We start from the raw sequence: 23975 nt of genomic DNA, 5'->3' as shown, positions 1-23975 counted from the left end.
AGAGTGACCAATGCTCTACTCCATCTGCTGCTTACCACACCTGCCAGGCACACCACAAGTTCTGGTTAGATTTCTGGTTAAAGGAGTTGGGATCTGTGCTGGGGAGACTACAATAGACGCAGATCTTGGTAGTAAAGTGTATGAGAACATGAGTTAGCTAGGTTTCCTATGGTCTTTAATAAAGTCTCCACTGCAGAAGACTCAATACATTTGGTTTCGTTTGTTTGGTTGATTGGATTTTGATTTTTTTGGGGAACAAGTTATTTCAAGAAACACACAAAATTTTCCTCACATGTAAAGCAGAGCATTAGGTGAATCCCAACGGTAAAAATGAGTAGGTGATGATCCTGTGTGTGAGCACTCAGCACTCTTAGTATAAAATAATTTCTTCTTCTTACATCATCATTGCACCTCTTAGCCACATTCCTGAGACTACAAAATCAATAACAAAAATTCCATGTGTCCCTCTAACATGCCATTTGAATTGTGCTTTGCATCTTGCTTTAATAACTCTTTGTCATCCTGCTCCACATTTAACAGACCTAGAGTTTCGAATGTGAGGGAAAAGAATCAATTGATTATAGCTCTCAGGATATTGGTAAGTATTTTACCTTTAAATTTTTATATGACTCAGGGTATAGGTCCATCGCAGCATGCCTGTCTGATATTTGTGGAATCCTTAGTTTGATTTCCAGCACCAAAAACATTAATAAATCCAATATGAAAATCAACTCCAAATAGGTGACCTGATTTCTCTGTAGTGCAAAACAATGTTCACAAAGAAGTAAGGGTGAAATTATAGATTTTTATTAAGTATTTGTAACCAACTCTCTCCTGTGTAGCACAGCTCAATAGCCTTGTTAGAGAGGCATGGCTAGGCTCGGGTTTTTAAGAAAATGGTGCTTAAGCAAGCAGTGTGCTAAAGTACTATTCAGACATAATGATACCAGGGCTGCATATCAGGTGCAGAAACGTACTCTTGAAAAAATAGTGCTCCAGCTACTTTTATTAACACTATTTATTACAAATCACAGAGCACTTAGGAAGTGTATGCTATTTCTGTGTATTTACGCTCATTATCATTATGTATGATCTATTCTGCTATTTATGTATGCTTTTATGAACACTGTTTATTACAAATCATAGAACACTTAGAAAGTGTGCACGATTTCCTTCCTTGGAAATGAAATGCAAGGAATCTGAAAACAAATGGAAGTCTAAAAGGTGATAGCTTGCACAAGCTAATGAGCTTGTTTTAATTCAGGTGCATTGAACTTCAAAATCCACACATCCCCCATTAACATCCATTCTACATTCCTATTCATTATAATTATTTTCAGAATCAGCAGTCTTCACATGACATGTTAAGTAATCTTTCCTTTTTCATTGAGAGGTGGTATGTTTGAGCCATTCTGTTTCATTCAATTCTTTGTCTAGATCTTTTTGTTTTGTTTTGTTTTTAATTACACTATACCTTTTTGTTTGTTTATTTTTCAAGTCAGGTTTGTTTTTCAATTTCTTCTTGTAGCCCTGGCTGTCTTGGAACTCACTCTGTAGACCAGGTTGGCCTCAAACTCACAGAGATCTGCCTGTCTTTTCCTCCAGAACGTTGGGATTAAAGATGTGTGCCACCACTCGTCAGCTATACTATAGTTTTAAATTAATAAAACCAATTATTTTCTTCTGTAGCAAAATCTAAGAAAATGTGATACAGCCATTCTAATAAATACAAGAAAAAATTAACAATGTCCTAAAAAAATAGGCATGGATCCCATGTAAGGGTATCACAGGACACAAGATAGGTAATAAAGTTCACAGGAACCCTTTGTTTTCTGTACCTCCATACATATCACTTTCAATAAAATATAAAAAAGGACTTTATTTGTCCTCTCTGTTGAGCATTAAGAAGCAGTTTCTTTTATGGCTAAAGGATATTTGCAGGATTGCAAAGGCTCAGTTGTTAACCTGAACACTTTCTTTGCACAATCTGAGGGCAAATGCTCATAAAAATAGGGCTGCGCTGCGCAGGTTAGCATGTCTACTGTGAACAGCAGTAGTTACTTCTGAAGAGAAATCTAAAGTCTTTTAAAATGAATTCATACACAGAGTGCTATCCCATTTAGACTAGAGGAGATTGGGGTAACATGAGATTGTTTAAAGTTATCTGCTTGTAGTGATTTAATATATTGTGCATCGAGAAAGCAAAATATGCACATTATACACATTTGAGTAACAAGAAAACCTGTGGGCACCTGGTCAACCCAAGGCACTTCTTATCTGTTAGGAGCAGTGTTTCCTGTTCCCTAATGAAAGCTTTCTTTACCAACAGATTCTGCCAGCTCTGTTGAGAATTTCCGGGCTGTCATCTGTCCTGCCTGAGATTTGTCCTGCCATTTAATTTTAATTCTTTGACTGACAAAGAACATGAACCTGATCTGGACCCCTAGATCGTAACATAGATAGGAGACTCCTTTGCAAGCACACATGAGTCTTCAGGCTTTGTTAGCGGGAATAATATCATACATGTTTTTTTCTAAATAGCAAGTATTAAAAGTCTGATATCTTGATAGTGGCATCTTGGAATGCTTTCTTATAATATAACCAGAACACACACTTTTTTTATAACTATACTGAAGTGTAACCAGTAGTCCTTACACAATGGGATTATGATTAGATCAGAATCCCACAGCAGAAGCCAGGATTTGAATACTAGTTCTTCAATCTACTAAGATGAGTAACTCAAGCTAAGCTACCCGATTTCTTAGAATAACCTCACTGCATCTGCCTCTCAGAGCCCCTGGGGATGCCTTACAGGAGTCAACCTTGAGAAGCGATAACAGCCAGCATCATTGTTACTGATAATAGTAATAATGGTTGATGGTGGTTTAATTGATATCTTTCCTTTGGCTTCCTCCCAAATGTGGTTACCAGATAAGTAAGCCAAAGGTGGAAACTGTACCTATCACCAAGGACATTATCAAATCTGACCTATAAAACTTGTTTAAAATTGTGTATTACTTCTGGGGCTACAGAAATATTTCAGTTGGTAAAGTGCTTACCTTATGAGCACAGAGTCTGAGTTTGATCCCCAAGCACCCATCTTCAAATAAGTTATTATGATGCACACTTCTGATCCTAGCACCAAGGAGACCGAGAGACGGCAGAAACCTGGTACTTAGTGGCTGGCCAGGCTAGTCTACTTGATGATTTCCAGGCCAGTGAGAGATACTCTGTCTCCAAAGGAAAATGGATGGTAACTGAAGAACTGCCCTAAAAGTTGTCCTGTGGCTTCCACATGCACAAACATGCATGAGCACTTACAGATGCACACATACTAATTTGCACACACATATACAAACCCCAAAACTGTACATAACTTATAACAAGTATAATTTTTCTAAAACATCATTTCAAGCAAACGGTGTGCTATTCTTTTGGGTATAGGATGATCTCATAGACACGGCATGAATTCTGTTCAATCACTAAGCATTGAGCTACCCTGTAGCTACCCTGTAGCAGGCGCTTGGCCACGTCACAAAAGCCATATCATTTCCTCCTCAGAAGGGCTATGAAGTAAATAGCATCATCACCATCTTGTAGCTTAATAAAGTGACACTCACAGAGAATTTCCAGCAGCTACTAAGTGGCTAACTACACATGAACTAGGTCTGCCTGGCTGCTCTGTATAAATCATTTCTCCACTTCTGTACACTCTCCTTAGGACTGTAAGGATCCCCATTAGGAACAGCTGGTCAGAATCTGTGGATTCTGAAGTTTAAAAAAAAAAATCTAAACGTTAGTAGTATGTTGTTCACCAATGCAGTTTAAAATGCCAAGAATACAGTATTTCAGGATAAGAACTTTAAATACACATAATTTACTAAGATCAACACTGGTCTTAACAAAATGACCTATTCATTGATTAAAACACAATTATCACATCTTTAAAATTCATGTAATTTGTGTTTTGAGATATGTTAAGATGAACGATTAATGTGACTTAAGCTTAATTTCTCCAATTAACTATTTTGCTGAAAAATTCTACTAAATAGAATTGACTTAAAACTCTAGCAACCCAAAGTAGTAGTAGTAGTAGTAGTAGTGTGTGTGTGTGTGTGTGTGTGTGTGTGTCTGAATGCGTGTGTGTTTAAATGCATACGTGCATGTGTGCATGAATGCATGTGTGTGTGTGTGTGTGCATGTATGTGTGTGTGTGTGAACGCATATGTGTATGCAGAAATGTGTGTGTGTATGTGTGTGTGTGTGTGTGTGTGTGTGTGTGTGTGTGAAAGCACATGTATATGGCTTGTGTGGAGGTCAGAAGTCAGCCTTATGTATTCCTCCATTGAGCGACACCTTACCAATTTTTGAGATAGAGTCTCTCATTGGCCTGGAGCTCAGCAAGTAACTAGACTAAATGGCCACTGAGCACTAGGGCTCCACCTACCTCTGCCTCTAGCTCTGAGATTACTACACATAGCTTTTAAAAATTTAGGTTATGAGGATCAAACTTAGGTATTTATGTTTGGATTGTACTTTACTGGACTTAGCTATGCACCCAGTCTCAATAGCATTTATGTGCTAAAAAGGGAGTAGGGGATGCTGGGTTGTTGGCATTGAAACAGAGAAACAAGGAAACACTGCAATTAGTTGCTGGAGAGCAAAGTCAAAGCTAGAACAAGTAAACTGTAACACTAATTGAACATAATTAAGCAACTCCCCATGCTACAGGCAAGTTTTTGTAAGAACTTGAGATGTACCCAGCACTGTGCCCCTTGGGAAGACTCGCTAGTAATTTGCTCTGGGAAACTTCTCAGATTGACCTCAGCATCGTGACCACAAAGATCTTTTCAGGGACACTGTATCTCTCTTAGTTTGCTCTTCTGAAGGGAGGTAATATTTTCTAGCATAATTTGGAGTTTATATTTGCTACATGATATGCAGTGGTGTAAGCCATGGGATAAGATGTCAGAGTACGTCCATAGACAGTAAATGGTGTTTATTTTTCTGCTGCATTCATCGCTGTAGTAATTGATACTATTTCTCCACACTGTCAGAATTCTACATGACTCATTGATTCTACTTGTCACCATAGGTCACTGAGACTGGAAGAGAGGACTGAGAGAACCACCAGACAGTGCCCAAGGGACACATTTTGGCTTCTCCACTCCTACGACTCTAAACTAGCTGAAACCAGGGCTTGACAATAAACATTTCCTGACGTGGTTGGACCTGTACAAGATAAGCTGGAAGGACATAACGAAGATGTAGGAAGAGTTACAGTGTTGACGGCCAGCCCTTCTTATGTCCACAGCCTAACTCACTTTTGTCGCGCGGGACTTTGTGAGAAAAGCGAACTGGAAACGTCTACATTTTTAGCTATCAACGAAGCAGAAACTAGATTATGTCCCCTACTCTTCCAGGATTCTGAAATCCTATACAAAGAACCAATATGTATTGTTTAATCTAAAATACCTAAGATTTTTTTTTTTAACCAAGATTTTTACTTTGGACACCCTTATGACTTTTTAGCTACATACAAGAAGCAATTGTCTAAACCCTTTAGGTTATGCCGAATAAGTGCCAGGCTTCCTGTTTTAGCTTATTGAAGTACCCCATTTCCTAACTTCTTCATTCATTACTCATTAAACCCAAGATTTATCTTCATCAGTCATTGTAGATATATATAACCGTAGCTGTCTTAGCTCACATCAGGGAAGGAAGAAGGGAAACAAAAGAAAATGATGGAGGGAGGCAAAACAAGGGAGAGGACTTTTGTCTGCCAAGAGCCTGTCGCTGCCTCAGAGGGGTAGCTCAGCCTTGCGCTGTCACATCCTGGCTTGCAGAGCACAAAGGAAGCACAGAGGTGAAGCTAAGAATGTGTGAATTTCACGTTTAAATTTTCAGTTATCCAAATGTACCCATTCTTGATAAAGGTACTAATTGGTAGCTTTCTTACTCATGAAACACTTTGTCAGGGCGGATAAAATAACTAATCCGACCCTACGTCTCTTGAGTTCTTTCGGGGCCTGAAGGTACTAGTTCCCCTTCCCCAAAGAGAAGGAAACAGATTTCATAAAAATATTCTTTCCTTGTGTTGCTGTTTACTAATCTACAAGGAAAGTAAGGGGGTTGAAGAGGTGTGTGGGAGGAGCTAAGCCTCTGGCTGAGGAATGGAAGAGCGATCGCATATGCATACCTTATACACCTTGCCACCCGCCTCAGAGTATTAGACATGAAACATGGCTAGCAGAGGGGGAGCGGGGAGACAGGTTGGCTCGCTTTGTGCGTAGCAGACCACAGCTCATACTCTACCTCCGCCCACCACCACGGCCGTGGGCTCGCAGGTGCAGATGCAGTGGAGGAGGGAATTGCAGCGGATGTTGGAGTTGAGGAAGGCCACCACGCAGCCCAGCTTAGCCAGGCCAAACCACACATGAACGAAGTCTGGCTCGTTGCTCATCAGCAAAGCCACGACATCCCCCCTCTTCAGCGAGGAGTGGGTCAGGAAGGCGTGGGCCACTCTGTTGCTCCTCTTGTCTACGTCCTCGTAGGTGTAGACGTCCCCCTCATAAATGATGAAGGCTTTCTGTGGTTGCCTCCTGGCGTGGCTCAGGAACTTATCGAGCACGGTGACCAGCTCCCCTCTCAGTTTGTATATCTCCATCTGAATTCCATAGCGCACCACCTTGAGCAGGAACCACAAATCATCCCAGAAGTAGGGGAAGAGAAGTTTCTGCACGAAGTGCAGGAAGAGCAATCCAGCCCCAAATCCTGTGAGCCAAGGCAGAAGCATGAGCGCTCTGGCCACCAGCTGACCCAATGGGTCCTATCAATGTCTTTCTTTTCCAAAGGCTTCACCTCGTTTGCCCTGGAGACCCTATCCTGAAAGCTCAGGGCTGGCCCTTGTAGTTCTGGCTCAGGCTTTCTGTCTGTATCCTATGAAAGGAAGAAAAGTTTTTCACCCAGAGGACTGCTGCTGATGAGTCTTGGGACACTGGATGCTGCAGCTGTGGAGAAGAACCCCGAGTTTTCTTTAAAAAAAAAAAAAGCGCTTGCACACACAGCACCCGAGAGGCTGGATATGAGTCCAGCACAGCCTAGCGTTCCCAACCCTCCGCTGCTGCCAGAGCCGGCCGGTTGCAGAAAACTCTGGGCTTCAAGTTGCGAAGGAGGTCTTTGTCACCTCTTGCTCTCTGAAAGAACTATACTATGCCCCGATGTTCCTTTTGACTGCCAGGATCTGGAGGCCCAATTGGAGCTGGGAAGTCAGAGAAAGGCAGTAGTTTCCTGCTGGCTCCCTCCAGCACTCATGCAGAGGCTCAGCCACGCCTCCCAGTCCCCAGGCGGACACTGCAGCCAGCCAACACCACCCTTGTCCAGTCACTGTCGCCCCGCCCAGGCAAGGGATCTTCCTTCCCTCCCACACAAGCTCAGTCAGTGGGCCACCGTGTCTGCTGGAAGGAGATGCTGGGCACAGAAGCTAGAGATCTTCTTTCCAGTGTCCTTGGAGCTGGGAGAGTCACCTCCTACATCCTGCCTCCCCCAGCCCTGAGCCAGAGTGACAGTGACTTCCTGGGCTCTCTGTCAGACGTCTTGCTGAGCAAATGACCTTCCTCTCCCTTGTGGGAGTGCGGTGACCAGCTCATGCCTTGAACCCGGCCTCAGGCCATCCCACAGTCCCACGTAGGGTAACAGAGACACTGGAAAGCACCATGTGGGGTGTCCGGGGGCGGGGGCAGCTACTGGCATCCAGTCAGGGGTGATGAGAGCCCTCCAGAGTGACTGATGAGGTGAAAGAACACCCCCCAGGGTGTCGTTAGTGGACATAACTAACTATTGATGGGATTAAAGGTAGAGGTTCCAAATACACAAAGCAAAACCAGCTGAAAGGCAGAGGGACAGGAGTGTGCATTTATGAATTAGTTAGGTCCCAAAGGATTATTTCCTGAGAAAAAGTGGAATGCTTGAACCCATTCATGAAAGCTCACGTTTTCTTCTTTTACAATAGGCAAATTTTAAAGTGTGTAGTTAAGTTAGTGTTGGCTTGTCCATTGCAACACTACCCTTAGAGTGCCAATCTCAAAAAAACAAAAAAAACAAAAAAAAACAAAAATTGACTATCTGGAAGTCATAATTGTATTTTTTAAAAGTATGAAATGATGCCTATTCCTGTATTTTTGGAAAAGGGACTTGCAAGGGTGAAGTGGGTAACAAGAATGGGAGACACGAGAGCAGCTGGGAGTTGGGGTAATCAGAATGCATTAAAAGCACGTCTGAAATTGTCTAAGAACAAATTAAAGAACTTATTTTTAAACAACATTCTTTTTTTCAGTTAGGCTGTTTAAAGAATTGTCAAAGTTCAAAGGATTTCACAGGTTATGCTTGGAGTGGAAAGGAAGCAGCTATATCAGCGGTTCTCAACCTTCCCAATGCTGTGACCCTTTAATACAGTTCCTTCATGTTAAGATCTATAAGCTCATGTTACTAAAGCTTCTACAGACTTACACCAACTTTCTATGTGAAATCTCCCCATGGAAGATGGACCCTGTGACCATCTTGAAGCACTGAAGAGGCTTGTGTATTCCTGTATTAGCATGTGAATTGGTTATTAATGCAAGAAACCCACGGAGTCTATTTAACGAGCAAAGGAATTTATTTGGGGGTTAGCTCACTACTATGGGAGATTTATCATAGGGTCTGGGAAAGCTGACCTATGTCCCATGCTGATTTGCCTGGTCCAAGATTCCAGCATCCAATATCACGAGGAGGCGAAGGGAGTCGTGTACATGCATCCCAGTCGTTAAGGGTCTCAAGCATGCACTTCAAGGTCATAGGTAGGTGCAACAGTTACCTGTTACCTCACTTGGGGTGGTGCTTCAAGGTCATAGCTAGAACAGCTACTAACTACAGGTTATCTCATCCCTAAATTTTGTGTCCACTTTCAATATTGCCAAAGACAGCTATCAAAGATGAATATAACTTCAGTCACAATACCACGTTATTGTACAATGGCTGGCAGATAGCAATAGCTACAGGATCTATGACTTAAGTAAAATAAAGAGAAACAAGAGCATGGAAATCATCTGGACACCTGTTCTGAGATTGCTTTTGATCAGGGACAGTGCAATACTGCCCAGGTTCCCCTGGGGACGTACATCAATGTTACGCTTCTCTCTAATGGTATTTGACAAAAAAAAAACAAAAACAAAAACAAAAACAAAAACAAAAAAAAACCCAAAAAACAAAAAAAACAGTGTGACTAAATACAAGTCAGTTCAGGAAGAGAAGGGTCTTCCCAGTCTACATACACTCTTCTCAACTCAATTCTGATTTGACATTCCTCTCTAACCCTTTTCCAGTCCTTTCTGCATTCTCAGTTCTGCTGAGGATGAACTGTAGCCAGTGATGAATGCCACACATAACAAACAGCATCATAGAACAGGCACTGACTCATTTCCCCGGGACATTGGCACAGTAATCTCCGCTTTCCTCCCATGCTTTTTGGTGCAATAATGCAACCATCAGCATAAGGACTATGGGAGGTTAAGATGAGAAAGAAGAGGACTATGGGAGGTTAAGATGAGAAAGAAGACAGAATGATTTCGTGGGATGCAAGCTTCAAGAGGCTGGCTACTTAATACTGCCAGGGCTTGGCAAAGGGGAGAGAGATGGCATCATATATATTAAGGATTTGTGTGCCTCTAAAAATGAAGGGCTGTCCCTTCTCAGCTTTTCCTCAAAAAAACAGTCCTGCAGAAGTGGGTCTCTGTGGACCATGCGTGGAGAAGGGAACATGATGGAATGGAGCCATGACAATGCTCTACTCAGGTCACCTATTTCTCATCTCTAATGTAGGCTGAAGGACCAGTTTTCACAGCTAGCTTTCAGCCATGGCCACATTTCCTGCAGGCCTCCCACGTTGAGTCTGGCAAGCGTACTATGGCAGGCCCATTTGGAGGAAGGCAGAGGAAAAAGGCCACTTATGTTGGCTAATTGGTCTCACCCAAAAGACAAGTAAAATATTGCCCAACTTCACAGCAGGAGGCAGTTTGTCACTTAGAGGAAGGTGCTCATAGAGAGTTTAGCTCCTACCCCTCCACGGAAGCAAGGAGACACAGCTGCTATCTTCCCTCATGGTGGCATTCCAAAGGGGAGAAGAAGAGAACTGAAAATACTGCCTCCAGAACTCCCTCACTTTGTAATTCCACTCAGGAGCAGTAGTAGCGTTTTACAAGTTTTAAGGACTGCATTTAGATTGTGATACCAACTTCGGTTTTGGTGCAACACTTACTGTTCTTGTAATCCAATGTTTATTTTCATTAATGAGTAATTATTGCCCAGAACATTTTCCCCCACAAAGTTTCATGAACAAACAGCATTAAAGTCAAGGAGTGATGTCAGAGAGTTGGGGGCTATTATCGTTGCTACATGTCTTAGACACATCAAACACATCTTAAAATATAAAAAATTTTATAGTACCAAATAAACTGTCCCATAATAATAGTTCTGGGAACAACTCCCAAACAAATTAAATATTTAACTATCATTTTACCACTAATTGAAAATGTACCTAGAAATTTATGCATACCAACGTCCTAACAAGATACTTTACACATTTATTTTATTCGTGGTATTTTTTAGATTCAGACACTTCCATGAAACTTTTCCCTTCCCCACTATTGGTGAAACTGACTTTCTGAAAAAGATATTTCTGTAAAGTTTTATTTATTGGCTGAGAACTCATGGAAGCTTCACTTTTAGTTTATAAGCCACCTATGTAGATGTAGGTCATTTGATCATTACTGAAATAATGAAAGAGCCTCTCTGGCCACTTCTACAAGAGGACACAGTAAAGACTTTGAAAGAAGCTGTCTTATTTATAGGTAATCAAATTCAAAATATCAAGTTAGATTAACTGCCTCTTGTCATTCACAATTTAAATGGATTTGTGTTACTCCACTTACATATGATGCTTCTTAGATAATCTAGGCACAGGTTAGGTCCCACATCCATGGCCTATGGAACACTTCTATCTATCTGTAAACATGCAATCTTTGCATCAAGAAATTATAGCCATTAATTCAGCTCAGTTGTAATCCACCTTGGCTTCTGAGGTAACACATAGATATTTACAATCTCTTACTCTCTTTTCAGGACAGAGCTTTTGATCTAGTCTCATCAGTTTGGGAATAATCTTGGGAGCTGTGCTTATTTTGAGTCTCATCCTTCCAGTCATCTTTTTAAAACAAAAGGGGGGGTGGGGAAATGGCAGAGCCATATCTGAATGGAATGGCAGAAGTCATAAAGCCAGCACAGCTGCTTGGCAAAGCTGAGCCGCATGATGCTGCCATGTCACCTTTGGTTTTAATCTCCACTTGTTGCATACTTGGGGCACTTTTAATATTTGTACAATTTGTGGGTATTGGATTGATGGAAAATCCCTTATGAATCATTTATGCCTTCTCCCAGGAATGCTGCTTTTAAGCTTCCCCAGGACAGTCCTCAACATATTATTGCCCCTGCTTTTAGGGAGATATCCTTATCTACTTGAAGGTCTTCCTTATGCCTTGGAGGTTGTGACACATAAAGAAGCCAGAGGTCTCTTTGTGAGGCTATGAAACATTCTTGAAACATGTATCCCTGTACTTACACAGGAAATAGATATTCAAAACAGAGTAAACTTAAAAATCAACAAGATTTGGTGGGCTAGAGGAATTGTCCACGGTTCAGATTACAAGCCTCTTCCCATTGTACACTCAGACAATTATGTGGCATATACTTCTGCCCTACACAAAGACATATTGATGAGCAAAGTATGGAGTGGAAAGATGATAAAAGAATGAGATGTCAGGACCTCCTTTTCTTATAAATGTTAGCTCATGCAGAGCCACTATGATGACCTATGACCAAGGAACAACAGAATGCCAAGATCAGACATATAGACAAATTCTATAAAGATATAAAATATAAACATTGTATTATGCCAGAATTTGAATAAAACTGCAGCAGCTTTTGCCTGAGGATTTTTCCTGGGCACTCTGACCACTAAGAGTTAATAATATGCTGCCTGGGACATGGCAAAATGCCCAGTGTAGCTTGAAGATTTTTGTTTTGGTCTAGTGCCCTTGAAGCAACAAAAGCTACTAGCCTGAGAACAGGCTGTCATATGTCTCTAGATTCTTAAAAACTGGGTTATGAGGTTAATGAGTAAGAATAATAACTTTATTAATGATGTCAAAACTTGAGGGAAAATGATTAGAAATGATAATTCTGTTCTGTCATAGTTCATTAATGATGACTAAAAGATGAGTAAAAGGAAGTGAAACACATGTCCAAAACCAAAAAAATGTTATGATCTATATTTTGGAACATCATGGATATATCCCTGCTTACTAAATTCTGTATAAATAAAGAAGCACTCTGGCTGCTAGTCAGTCAGGTTACAAGATTTTCATGACCACCATGGCCTGGTTCATTTCCTTCTCTCACTAACTCCTTACGTCCTCTGCTAGGACCTGTCCCACCAGGGATGGCTCCTGTCAGATTAGGACAAGCCATACAGAGATGTGCTTCCTCTCTATCTATCTCTCCTAAAGCAAAACTAAGAAGTGTCCCATGTCTGATTCCTCTGTTGCCACTCTTGCATCCGCCCATCTTCAGACCCTGCCCTCATCCAGAGCCGGACTCTGGCAATGCTCAATTTGTTTCATCTACCCTTTTTGTATGCCAGTAAGTTTTGGGGACAGCTTATTGTCAATAAATTATATATTAACTCAATAATCACAACTTTAAAAAACACATTTTCTTAAGTGCTAAAGATGAAGTAGAGATTTTTTTCCATTTTTAAATGGAAAATAGATTTTTTTCATACAATACATTCTGGATATGGTTTAGCCTCTGCTAACTCCTCCCCGATGCTTTCAACCTTCCACCCACCCAAATCCATTTTTTTCTTGCTCTCTTTCATTAGAAAACAAATATTAAAATAAGATAAAAAAAAACCCACAGAAACCAGAATAGGACAAAACAAACAGGAAAAATAGCCAAAGAAAAAGCACAAGAAACACATACAGATGCAGACACACACATATTTGCACACACAGAAACCCCATAAAAACACAAAATCAAAAACTATAATATTTATGCAAAGACTTGTAAGGTTAAAAAATAGATAAAACGTCATGAGACAAAAACAAAACAAAACAAAACAACAACAACAACAAAACACCCTACAAAAAATACCACTGAGTTTGTTTTGTATTGGCCATCTACTGCTGGGCATGGTCCTGCTCTTAAGAGTGGTTTTTATATCCAGTGAGAGTCCATTGGCAAAATCTACTATTTCTTTTGTAAACAGTTGCTAATCAGAGATAGTTACTGGGTTAGGGATGGAGGCTCATGTCCACTTCTCCTCTCAGCGTTGGGACTCCATTTGGCTCAGAACTGTGCAGGCCCTGTGCAGGCTGCCACAGTCTCTGTTTCATGCGTGCATTAGGTCTGCTGTGCCTAGAAGACCTTGTTTCCTCAATGAGTTCTATCTCCATTGGCTCTTAGTCTCTTTCTGTCTCCTCCTGCAGAATTCTCTGAGCCCCAAGGGAAGGGATTTGATGGAGGTATCTTCCAACATCTCTCCTTCTGCACATTGTTCAGTTTTGAGTCTCTGTTTTTGTTTCCACCTCGTGCAAGATGAAGATTCTCTGATGATGGCTGAGGAAGGCACTGAATTTGAGTATATTGTTAGCATAAGCAGAATGTTGTGAGGAGTGGTTTTTTTTTTTCTATGTTCCAGTGTATAGTTTTCCCCTAGGTCCATGGCCTATCTAGTCTCAGGCCCTTGGCCACCCAAGCAGGGTAAAGAGGATTATTAAAGGTTAGCCTAGGCTAAGATGTGAAACGTGTCTTAAAATCAAGCAGATACAAAAGGAGAGAGAGAGAGAGAGAGAGAGAGAGAGAGAGAGAGAGAGAGAGAAATTGCAAACATCCTATTCATTAAATTCTTCCACTGACAATAATAATCACATCCAGTAAAAAATTTCAAAAAATTAGTGCTTCGTCTGTACTATATGTAATTCCTCTGAAAATATAGTTCAGGGCTTTTTGTTTTTGTTTTTTGTTTTGAGAAATAAAAATCAACCCAAGCTTAGAAAAAAAATAAATTTTGTAGTCCCTGTCACAACTTCTTTCATCTTTTCCCAAGATTTACTTTAAAAAAAAAAAAAACAGGCTAAGATTTTCTCCCATTATGCAGACTGTCTATTGAATCTTCTGATAATTTCTTTTACTATGAAGAAGATTTTTAAATTTAATTTAGTCCACTTTGTTATTTCTTGGAGACATCCCTGTGCTGTTGGAATGTTGTTCAGAAAGTTCTTGCCTACCCACATCTTGATGTATATTTCCATGTTTTCTTCTAGTAGTTCCATCATTTCAGCTTTTAAGTTAAAGGCTTTGATCCACTTTTAATCGATTAAGTAGCATAAGAAACTAGAATATAAATGACTGCGAAAATCAAATGCCATTAAAAACACTGCCAATCAATAAATGAGCCAATAAATTGAACAGAAAGCCCTCAAAGGAAAATGTACAAATCGCTGATAAGGATTTTTTTATTAAGAAATGTTTTATTCATTTTACATACCAATCACAGAAACCCCTCTTCTCTGCTCCCACCCCTCCAGCCTTCCCCCCCCAACCCACACCCCATTCCCTCCTATAAGAAAGTAAGGTCTCCCATGGGGAGTCAGCAGAGCCTGGTACATTCAGTGGAGGCAGGTCTAAGCTCCTCCCTAGACCTCCAGGCTGTGTGAAGTGTCCTACCACAGGAAGTGGGCTCCAAAAAGCCAGCTCATGCACCAGGGATGGATCCTGATCCCACTGTAAGAGGCCCCTTAAGTAGATCAAGCTACACAACTGTCTTGATTATGCAGAGGGCCTAGTCCAGTTTCATGGTTCCACAGATGTGGATCTAAATTTTATGAGTTCCCATTAGTTTGATTTGGTTGTCTCTGTAGGTTTCCCCATCATAATCTTGATGTCCCTTGCTCATAGAATCCCTCTTCTCTCTCTTCAACTAGACTCCTGGAGCTCAGCCTGGTGTTTGCCTGTGGAACTCTGCATCTTCTTTCATCAGTTACTGGAGAAAGGATCTATGATGACAGTTAGGGTATGATCTGATTACTGGGGTAAGCCAGTTCAGGCACCCTTTCCACTATTGCTAGTACTCTAAGCTAGGGGTCATCCTTGTAGATACCTGGGAACTTCCCTAGCACTGAGTTTCTCCCAATCCCCATAATGTCTCCCTCTGTCATGGTATCTCTTTCATTACTCTCCCACTCCATCCCTATTCCAGTTCAACCATCCCGTTCCCTTATGTTCTCATTCCCCATACCCTACCCTCTATTGCTCCCCCTCATCCCCAGTTTACTCATGGAGATCTCATCTAATTCCCCTTCCCAGGGAGATCCATGTGTCCCTCTTTGGGTCCTCCTTGTTAGTTAGCTTCTCTAGAGATGTGGGTTGCAGTCTGGTTATCCTTTGCTTTACATCTAATATCCACTTATGAGTGAGTACATACCATGTTTGTCCTTCTGAGTCTGGGTTACCTCACTCAGAATGATATTTTCTAGTTCCATCCATTTGCCTGCAAATTTCATGATGTTATTGTTTTTTACTGCTAAGTAGTACTCCATTGTGTATATGTACCACATTTTCTTTATCCATTCTTCAGTTGAGGGGCATCTTGGTTGCTTTCAGATTCTGGCTATTACAAATAATGCTGCTATGAACATAGTTGAGCATGTGTTCTTGTAGTATGATTGAGCATTCCTTGGGGATATGCCCAAGAGTGGTATAGCTGGGTCTTGAGGAAGATTGATTCCCAGTTTCCTGAGAAACTGCCATACTGATTTCCAGAGTGGCTGTACAAGTTTGCACTCCCACCAACAGTGGAGGAGTGTTCCCTTTGCTCCACATCCTCTCCATCATAAGCTGTCATCAGTGTTTTCTATCTTAGCCATTCTGACAGGTGTAAGATGGTATCTCAGAGCCGTTTTGATTTGCATTTCCTTGATGACTAAGGATGTTGAAGAATTCCTTAAATGTCTTTGGGCCATTTGAGATTCTTCTGTTGAGAATTCTCTGTTTAGCCCTGTAGCCTGTTTTTTAATTGGATTGTTCGGTATTTTGATGTCTAGTTTCTTGAGTTCTTTATATATTTTGGAGCTCATTCTGTCAGATGTGAAAACTGAGAAGCTTATGTAAGGCAAAGGGCATGGTAAATAAGACAAAAAAAACTGCCTACAGAGTGGAAAAGGATCTTCACCAACCCCACATCTACCTCCCAAGTGCTGGGATTAAAGGCGTGCGCCACCACCGGCCGGCTTGATGGATTTTTTCTTTCAATTTAAGTAAATACACAGTACTACATAGTACTCATGTCTTAGCTAATAGCCACCCCACAGAGCACTACAAGCTGTGGAGCGCCTCCAGCCCTGTATCATTTAACACATCACAAGCTTCCTTGAGATAAAGATTCTCCAGGCAGTGAATCAACACACATGTTTCTTCTTATCAGCTGTGACTCTGCCTGCAGCAGGTTGTGGCCAGGGTGTATAGATGCTGCATGACAGCTGAACAGGAAGTTATATCAGAGCTAAAAACTGTGGCCAATAGTCATACAGCCTTCACATCCATACATAGCAAGGGTCATGGGCAGAAATGAGCTATAGCTCTTGTCTCTCAGTAATCATTCCACTTGGGCCTTGTACTCAATAATAAACAGTTCCCCTGGCTCATGCTCTGGGTCCAAGCTAATCCACCGGGAAAGCCCAGGCCTGTAATGTCTTTAGGCTTCTCCCAAGGTTTAGCTTCATCATTCTTTCCTATGACTATCCCATCAAACCCCTGTCTCATTGTGTCTTTTCCCTCCTGAGCTTCAATACTAAGAGCAGAGGGCCAGAATGTGTAACCTGATAACCCTATTCTCACATAATGACAGTGGCCAGCTGTGGTGTGCCGAGGAAACCCTAAGGGAGAGAACCACTGGGTAAATGAGTATTGTTGACATGGGCACAGCCATGTCGAGCACCCACTGGACGGAAGCAAAGAACGTGCCAAGCAACCAGAAGGGCAGACTCCTGCCAGCTACAAGTTTAAATATCAGCCAGCTATAAGACAATAAAGCCGGGCGAGCAGCAGAGGGTGGAACAGCCTGGAGCAAAACAAACTCCAAAATAGTTCTTGGTCCAGCTCTGTTTGCTCACATGGAGTTGGAAGGGGAGCATGGCTGACAGCTGAGTGAAATTCTTTACGGGGCATGAGAAAGGGATAGAGACTTCCTTCAAATTTCTCACCTACTTCATAATGTATTGGGGGACTAGAAGACAGGTTCAATAGGTTCTGGAAGATAGGTTATATAGGTCTGAAAATGCAAATGACTTCCTTGAGTTTCATCACTCTGGTTTTGGGTTTTGTTTGCCTTTAAAACATAAAGCATTTTATAGCCACATATCCCACTCCTTGCTCCAGTGGTTCTCCTTTGGCGATCCTAGACGATTTCCCTCTATGTTCTCACAACGTATCTGACTTTCATGAAGATTTAGACTAGGGAAGATTTTGCAGAAAGTTCATGCTTGATAGCAACAACTGAGAAAAAGGCCCTTCTAGATGTAGCACCTCGGTAATCCTAGTACTTGAGAAGCTAAGGCAAGGAGGTCATGAGTTTGAGGTCAGCCTAGGCTACGTAGGAAGTCCAAGGCCAGCCTGTGCTATAAAGTGAGATGTACCGGGGGGGGGGGGGTGTTAAATCAATGTTCATAAACAGAAAGACTTAAGGAATTCACAACCCTAATGGAACAGACCTCAAGATCCCTTCCAACTTGGATTCTTAATTCTATATTAATGAGACTAAGAGCCCACAACAGGGAGCGCTAATTGGATCTAATTTGTTCTTTCATTCCTGGGTTTTCTTTGAAGAGGAACTCCAGCTGCTTGACTTTCTGGTTTGAAAATGCTTTAGCTGTATTTTGTATGTTTTGAAATTGTATCTTGGAAATTCATTATAATGCAAAATACTTTAAAAACCCCTTGTTGATTGCATCTTTGACTCCTGGTCCATCAATAAAGGTGTTGTTAGTTCTCACAAATGTGCAGAGTTATCTTCTTATTAATATCTAACTTAATTCTACTATGGTCAAAATGCACACATTTGATAATTGGAATGGTTTAAAAGTTATCAAGATTATTTTGTAACCCAAACCATGCTCCACAAATTCTCAAGGGCATTTGAACTCAGTAGGTCTTCTCTGGGTGAATAGGGGCAGGGTTGTTACAGAAATCCCAATTAAGTCATTATGGCAGATAGTGTCATTAAAGCCTTACACAGCATTTCAGTCTAAGTATCCTACAAAATATTATATAATAATATGTAATTTTATTGAGGGAGGGATGCTGGAATCTTGAACTGCAGCTGAACATTTTCCTTTATCATTCTATCACTTTCTGCTTCATGAATTTTAAAACTTTAGGTTCCTAAGTATTAACTACTGCTAATATCCCCCTTGATGAATAGATACTTTTACTATTATTAAGTAGCCTCCATATTATTTCCTGTTATGTCTACTACCTTGTCTGATAGCAACATAGATAGTAGCCTATGTTTTTGTTTATGCTCAAGATGCCCTTTATTTTCTTAAACACATGGAACACATGCATGTCTTTGCTAGCTTTGTTAATGCCTTCATGGATAGTGTCTGTAAAAATCTCAGTTGGCTGATTTGTCTTTTCAAATGGTGCATATTGTCCTTAGTGGTGACTACATTTGTTTCTTTTCATGCTAATCTACTTTCTGGTGTACAATGAAAATAAAGAACATTTTCTTCCATTTGAGGCTTTAAAAAGAGGTTTATTTTATTTTTTGAGTGTGTGTGTGTATGTGTGTGTGTGTGTGTGTGCGCGTGCGCGTGCATGCACGCACAAATGCACATGCTTTTGCTTATGTGAATGCTGGTGCACATGGAGTTTAAAAGAGGGTGTCAGATCTCCCAGAGCTAGAGCTCCAGGTGGTTGTGGGTTGCTGGATATAGGTGCTATGAGCATTCATGCTTTTAATCACTAATCCATTTCTCCAGCCCCACCACCTTGAGACTAACTTTTAAGCTTCAGTCAGTACGGAAAACCCAAAATGCTGCTCGGTGTGGAATCTGTGGTACCGTAACACCTCTCTGATCATCCACACAATACCCTGTGAGTTCGGGGAGGTGGGGGAAGAGGTTTCCACTCTACATGCTAGGCTAGGACAGAAAGTATTTTAGTCTTGTGTGAATATGGGGTATTGCTCCCTCACATTTAAAAAATTAGTTTATTTACTTTTATTTCATTTGTATTGGTGTTTGCCTGCAAGTATGCCTATGTGAGGATGTTAGAGACAGTTGTTAGCTGCCATGTGGGTGATGGGAATTGAACCCAAGTCCTCTGGAAGAGCAGTCAGTGCTCTTAACCACTGAGCCATCTCTCCAGCCCAACTCCCTTACATTCTTTGGGTTGACTGTTCCTTCTGCCTTAGGTCCCCTCTTGCAAGGACACTGGTCTGAACTCGGTTGTGATCTAAACAACACAGTAGATTTTGTCCTCTCTGGCCAGCTCTCACCTCACTGACACTGTGCCTGGCAGTGTCGAGCCATGTCTGTCTCTCTAGATTCTGAGCTCCATCTCTCAGTTTAGGGAAGCTTCCAGATATGCCTACTTTTTTCCATGCACTGTTCTCCAAAAGTCTCCTGTAAGAAGGCAGCCGCATAGCTCTGCTTCCTTCCCTGCCCATGTCTTCAGGATTACTATTCTTCATTGTCAGATATTCAGAGATATTCAGTTTTTTTTATTTACTTATTTGTTTGTTTGTTTGAGAAAGGGTTTCTCTGTGTAGCTCTGGCTGTGTCCTGGAACTCACTCTGTAGAACAGTCAGGCCTCGAACTCACAGTGATCGGCCTGTCTCTGCCGCCCTGAGTGCTGGGATTAAAGGCCTGTGCCACCACTGCCCACCTGATACTCAGTTTTCTGAAAAGCACTTTTCATAAATTTGTGAAGATCTTAAGGAGTGTGAGACACGGGGTTTTAACGGATACGTTTATTGCATCTTAAGCAGAAGCAGCAGCTTCACGGGGATGATTTCCTTCTGATAGTGAAGTAGATGCAGCCATATCCTTCTGTGCAAAGTCACATAGACTGCTCTCACAATGTACGTCCATTCTGCGTGCGTTATATGTGCCCATGTTTATTTGGGTATGCATGTCTGTGCATGTATATAGAAACTAAAGAAGGGTGTTGGCAGCCTATATTCATTCTCTTGACAAAGAGTCTCTCAATGAGCCTGAGGCCAGCTGACAGCCACCAAACCCCAAACCCAAGGACTCTCCTGTGAGCCCACAGTGCTGGGTTACAGGTGTGTGTAACCCTGCTTATTATGAGACTCCTGGCATTCTAATGAAGGTCATCACAGGTGCATAAGAAACACTATTAACCATCAAATCATCCTCCTTGCTCAAGTCTTATTTGTAAATGAAAATTTACAAGATCAATATTGGTAAATACCACTTTTTCAAATATTTTTAAGATAAAAATTGATGTTTGGTTTTAAAATAAAATTTACATTAATTATATCTACATGTGTGCAAACTAAAATTACTGAAATATTTTTCTTATTTAATTGTGTCTCATGTTTATTTCATTAAATGTTTCACAAGTGTTTATTTGCTGGAGACATTTGTCCTCACTTGGTTTCCTATTAAGCATAAGAAGTCACGACATTTACACATGTGTGTTAATTTAGTGCAGATTTGGTAAGCTGGTCATATTCTGAGTGAGGGATAGTTGTTAATATGCCTGCATTGAATTTGTATTTGATCTTAAATGTCCTGTGCAATGCCAATGTTTGAAACATTAAAAACATGAGATCGCAAAGACAAAGCCAACATGCAGCTCAGAGCTGCATCTTTTGGTTTGAAATCCTCCTTGTTCCATTATGAATGATGGAAGAACAATGGCACTCTCTGGGTAGTTCAACCTGGAGAATTAGTATTGTACACATATCTGTTGATTAGGAAGAATTAAACCAGATTTTGTTTTCCATTCTGCTGGCACATATGTTAACATGTACCTTCTCAGTGGCCTTCCCAATACTGCATGTGCTGTTCCTGTCAAAGTCACCCTGGGCTGGTGTTGAACATGAGAATTGGAACAAGGGTCATGATGCTGGTCTCCCTAAGGGTACACATCATGTTCCATGTCTCTTTGTGTCTAAGGCTGCCTTCCCTTTCTCCTCATTCAGTCTTTCATGTCTTCCAAAGTGAGTTTTTGATGATAGATGCTAAATTAATGAGGAAGTTACTTTAAAAAGGGAAGGAAAGTGGGGAAAAACCCAACATGGATTCTTCTGTCTCATCAGCAATCCACATTAGTCCTCCAATCCTTTCACCTCCCAAGCTCCCTTTCCTTCCTTTGAGAAGCCTTCAATACAGACATTGCAAAGAATCACCAAGATAGCCTTATTTAGTATAAACAGAGATACAACTTCTAATGTTTAGTAAAGCTTCAGGGAAAATGATTGCAATAGATTACAAAAAGAAAAAACACAATGCATACTGTACAGATGAAAAAGAAAAGAAATATCACAAAGTTTGGAAAGTCAGACCCCAGCACAATGAGAATAGAAGAGGTTAGACAAAATGACTACAGTGAAATCCACAACACTACAACCATTTGCCTGCAAATACTACTGCCCTGACTGCTAGATAGGGAACAACATCTGGAAATCAGGCACATCAGCATTGTGCAGTATACACAGGGTGCCTTTCTCAATATGGCCAGTTAGTGACTTATGCTGCCAGAAGGAGTTGTTATTCCAGAACAAAGGCTTCAAGGGACTTGCTCTTTCTTCACTTCTGGAGAACAGAGAAAGAGGGTGTGGACTGTGGAAACCATGGGTGGCTAAACAGCACACGCTTCTCCAAGTTTCATTTCTCATGGGAAGGACTTCGTAAAGTATTCCCATGTTGAGAGGCAGACACCTATAATCCCTGCACTTGGGAAGCTGAAGCAGGAGGATCACATATTTGAGGGACAACTGGGGTCAATTAGGTGTCTCAAAACAGAAAGAGCAAAAGAAAATACTTAAACATTCACTAAACTAAATGTTCAATAGGTGTCATCATTTTTATCATTTAAGGGATGACTTGAAAATGTTTTACTTTACTTTTAAAATGTGTTTTACCACATTTGTTAATCATATAAAGACCAAAATACCCTTTGTGATATTTTTAAAAAGATTTATTTAATTTTTTTTTTGTGTGTGTGTGTATGCAGAGGCCAGAAAAAGGGGTCAAACTTCTTGGTGCTAGAGTTTCAAGTGGGTGTGAGCTAGGCTTGTGGGTGCTGGGAATCAAATAATGATTTTCACATGAACAGCAAGTGCTCTTAATTACTGAGCCATCTCTTCAGCCCCAACAGAGCATAGATTTTCCATAAACCATGGTTTATAGCCTATATAGCAATCATTAAATCAGTTTCATAGGCTGTGATTAGTATATTTTTAATGAAATAAAGTAAAAAAATATCAAAGTCCTATATGTACCTATCAGGTAGTTATTTCAGTATGTAAACGTGGAGGGAAATATTCATTAAGCTCTGACGTCAAATGGTTTTATTGCTAATAATCACAGTAAAACAAACAATGAAAACTGCCATTCCAGACAACTATAAACTCAGCGTCTAGAGAACAGCTCTGGCACAGGGCAGAAGATGGGGAGATGAAACAGCAGGACCCCAGAAGAGCTGACTTGGGACTAGAATTAGAACTATCTGAGCCCCTGTTAGGGGGCTCTGTGAGGAACGTAATTAGGATGTGACACCAAGTCCTGCTCTCTTCCTATTGTCATTTCCCAAGGCCCGAGGTTGGAACTCTACTCAGTTACTAAGTTCTTACTAACACGGTAACTGCATATTAACAATATCCAGTCTATTTCCATACATGCACACAGCATGTATTCATTCCATACAACAGCCCTTCTGCTCTGCCCTCCCTATTCCTGACATCTTTACCAGTCCCTAGTAATTATTATTGTAGTTTCAGGTCAACAGCTTTTTGTTTTTGTTTTTGTTTTTTTTTAAGTTTCCACATATGAAAGAGAACATGAGGTGTTTGTCTTTCTGTGTCTGGCATGTTTCACTAAAAATAAAATGATGTCTTTTAATTCAGTACATTTTGCTGCAGACAACAGGATTTTTTTCTTTATGATTTAATATTCCACTGTGTACATAAAACATTCTTTTTATCTACTTATGTGCAGAGGGGCTGATTTCACCTCCTAGCTTCTACCACTGTGTATGGTATCACAATACACGGGGAATGCAGCTACCTTTTTTATGTGTGGAGTTCACGTCTTTTGTATTGTGATGGTAGTTTTAATTGCCAACTCAACACAATGTAGATTCGCCCAGGAAGAGAATTTCAAGGTATTATCTAGATTAGGTTGGTCTGTGGGTGTGTCTGCGGGAGATTAATTATACAATGTGGGGCCACCAATGTGCCTAGCAGTCTTTGAGTTTAGGTGCTGGACTGTATTAGAGTGGAGAAAGTGATGTGGGCAGTAGAAGCATGGGCACTCTCTGCTCTTGTCTGTCAATGTGATTAGCTGCTTCAAGCTCGTGCCTCCACTTTCCCACAATGATGGGCTATAAACTGTAATTGTAAGTTTAATAAACACTTCCTCCCCTACACTACTTTTTTTCAGGGAATTCAGTCACAGAATCAGACATAAGGGTAATACAGAACCCCTAGGGCATGCATCCATTTTAGTAAGTGGATAGCTATGTGCATTAATATTACTTTTAGTTCTTTGAGAAACTCCCACGCTGTTATCCATGATGATCTCACTGATGTACACTTCCACCAACAGTATGCATGAAAGTCTCTTTTCCCCAC

General features: G+C 40.9%; 1 protein-coding gene across 1 annotated transcript in view; it reads right to left on the bottom strand.

Annotated features, from left to right (window-relative positions):
• Slc27a6 (solute carrier family 27 member 6) overlaps positions 1–6929 on the bottom strand; it is a 44733-nt gene extending 37804 nt beyond the window's left edge. Inside the window, exon 1 of the mRNA XM_059246027.1 lies at positions 6316–6929. Coding sequence (XP_059102010.1) covers positions 6316–6796 — 481 coding nt within the window. The 5' untranslated portion in view covers positions 6797–6929. The remainder of the gene's footprint in view (positions 1–6315) is intronic.
• Between the last annotated feature and the right edge of the window lie 17046 nt (positions 6930–23975).

Source organism: Peromyscus eremicus, chromosome 19 (assembly GCF_949786415.1).
Source record: "Peromyscus eremicus chromosome 19, PerEre_H2_v1, whole genome shotgun sequence".
In the NCBI taxonomy this organism is placed as follows: domain Eukaryota; kingdom Metazoa; phylum Chordata; class Mammalia; order Rodentia; family Cricetidae; genus Peromyscus; species Peromyscus eremicus.
Note: the sequence above shows the minus strand (reverse complement) of the source record. Positions and strands in the feature narration are given on the sequence as shown.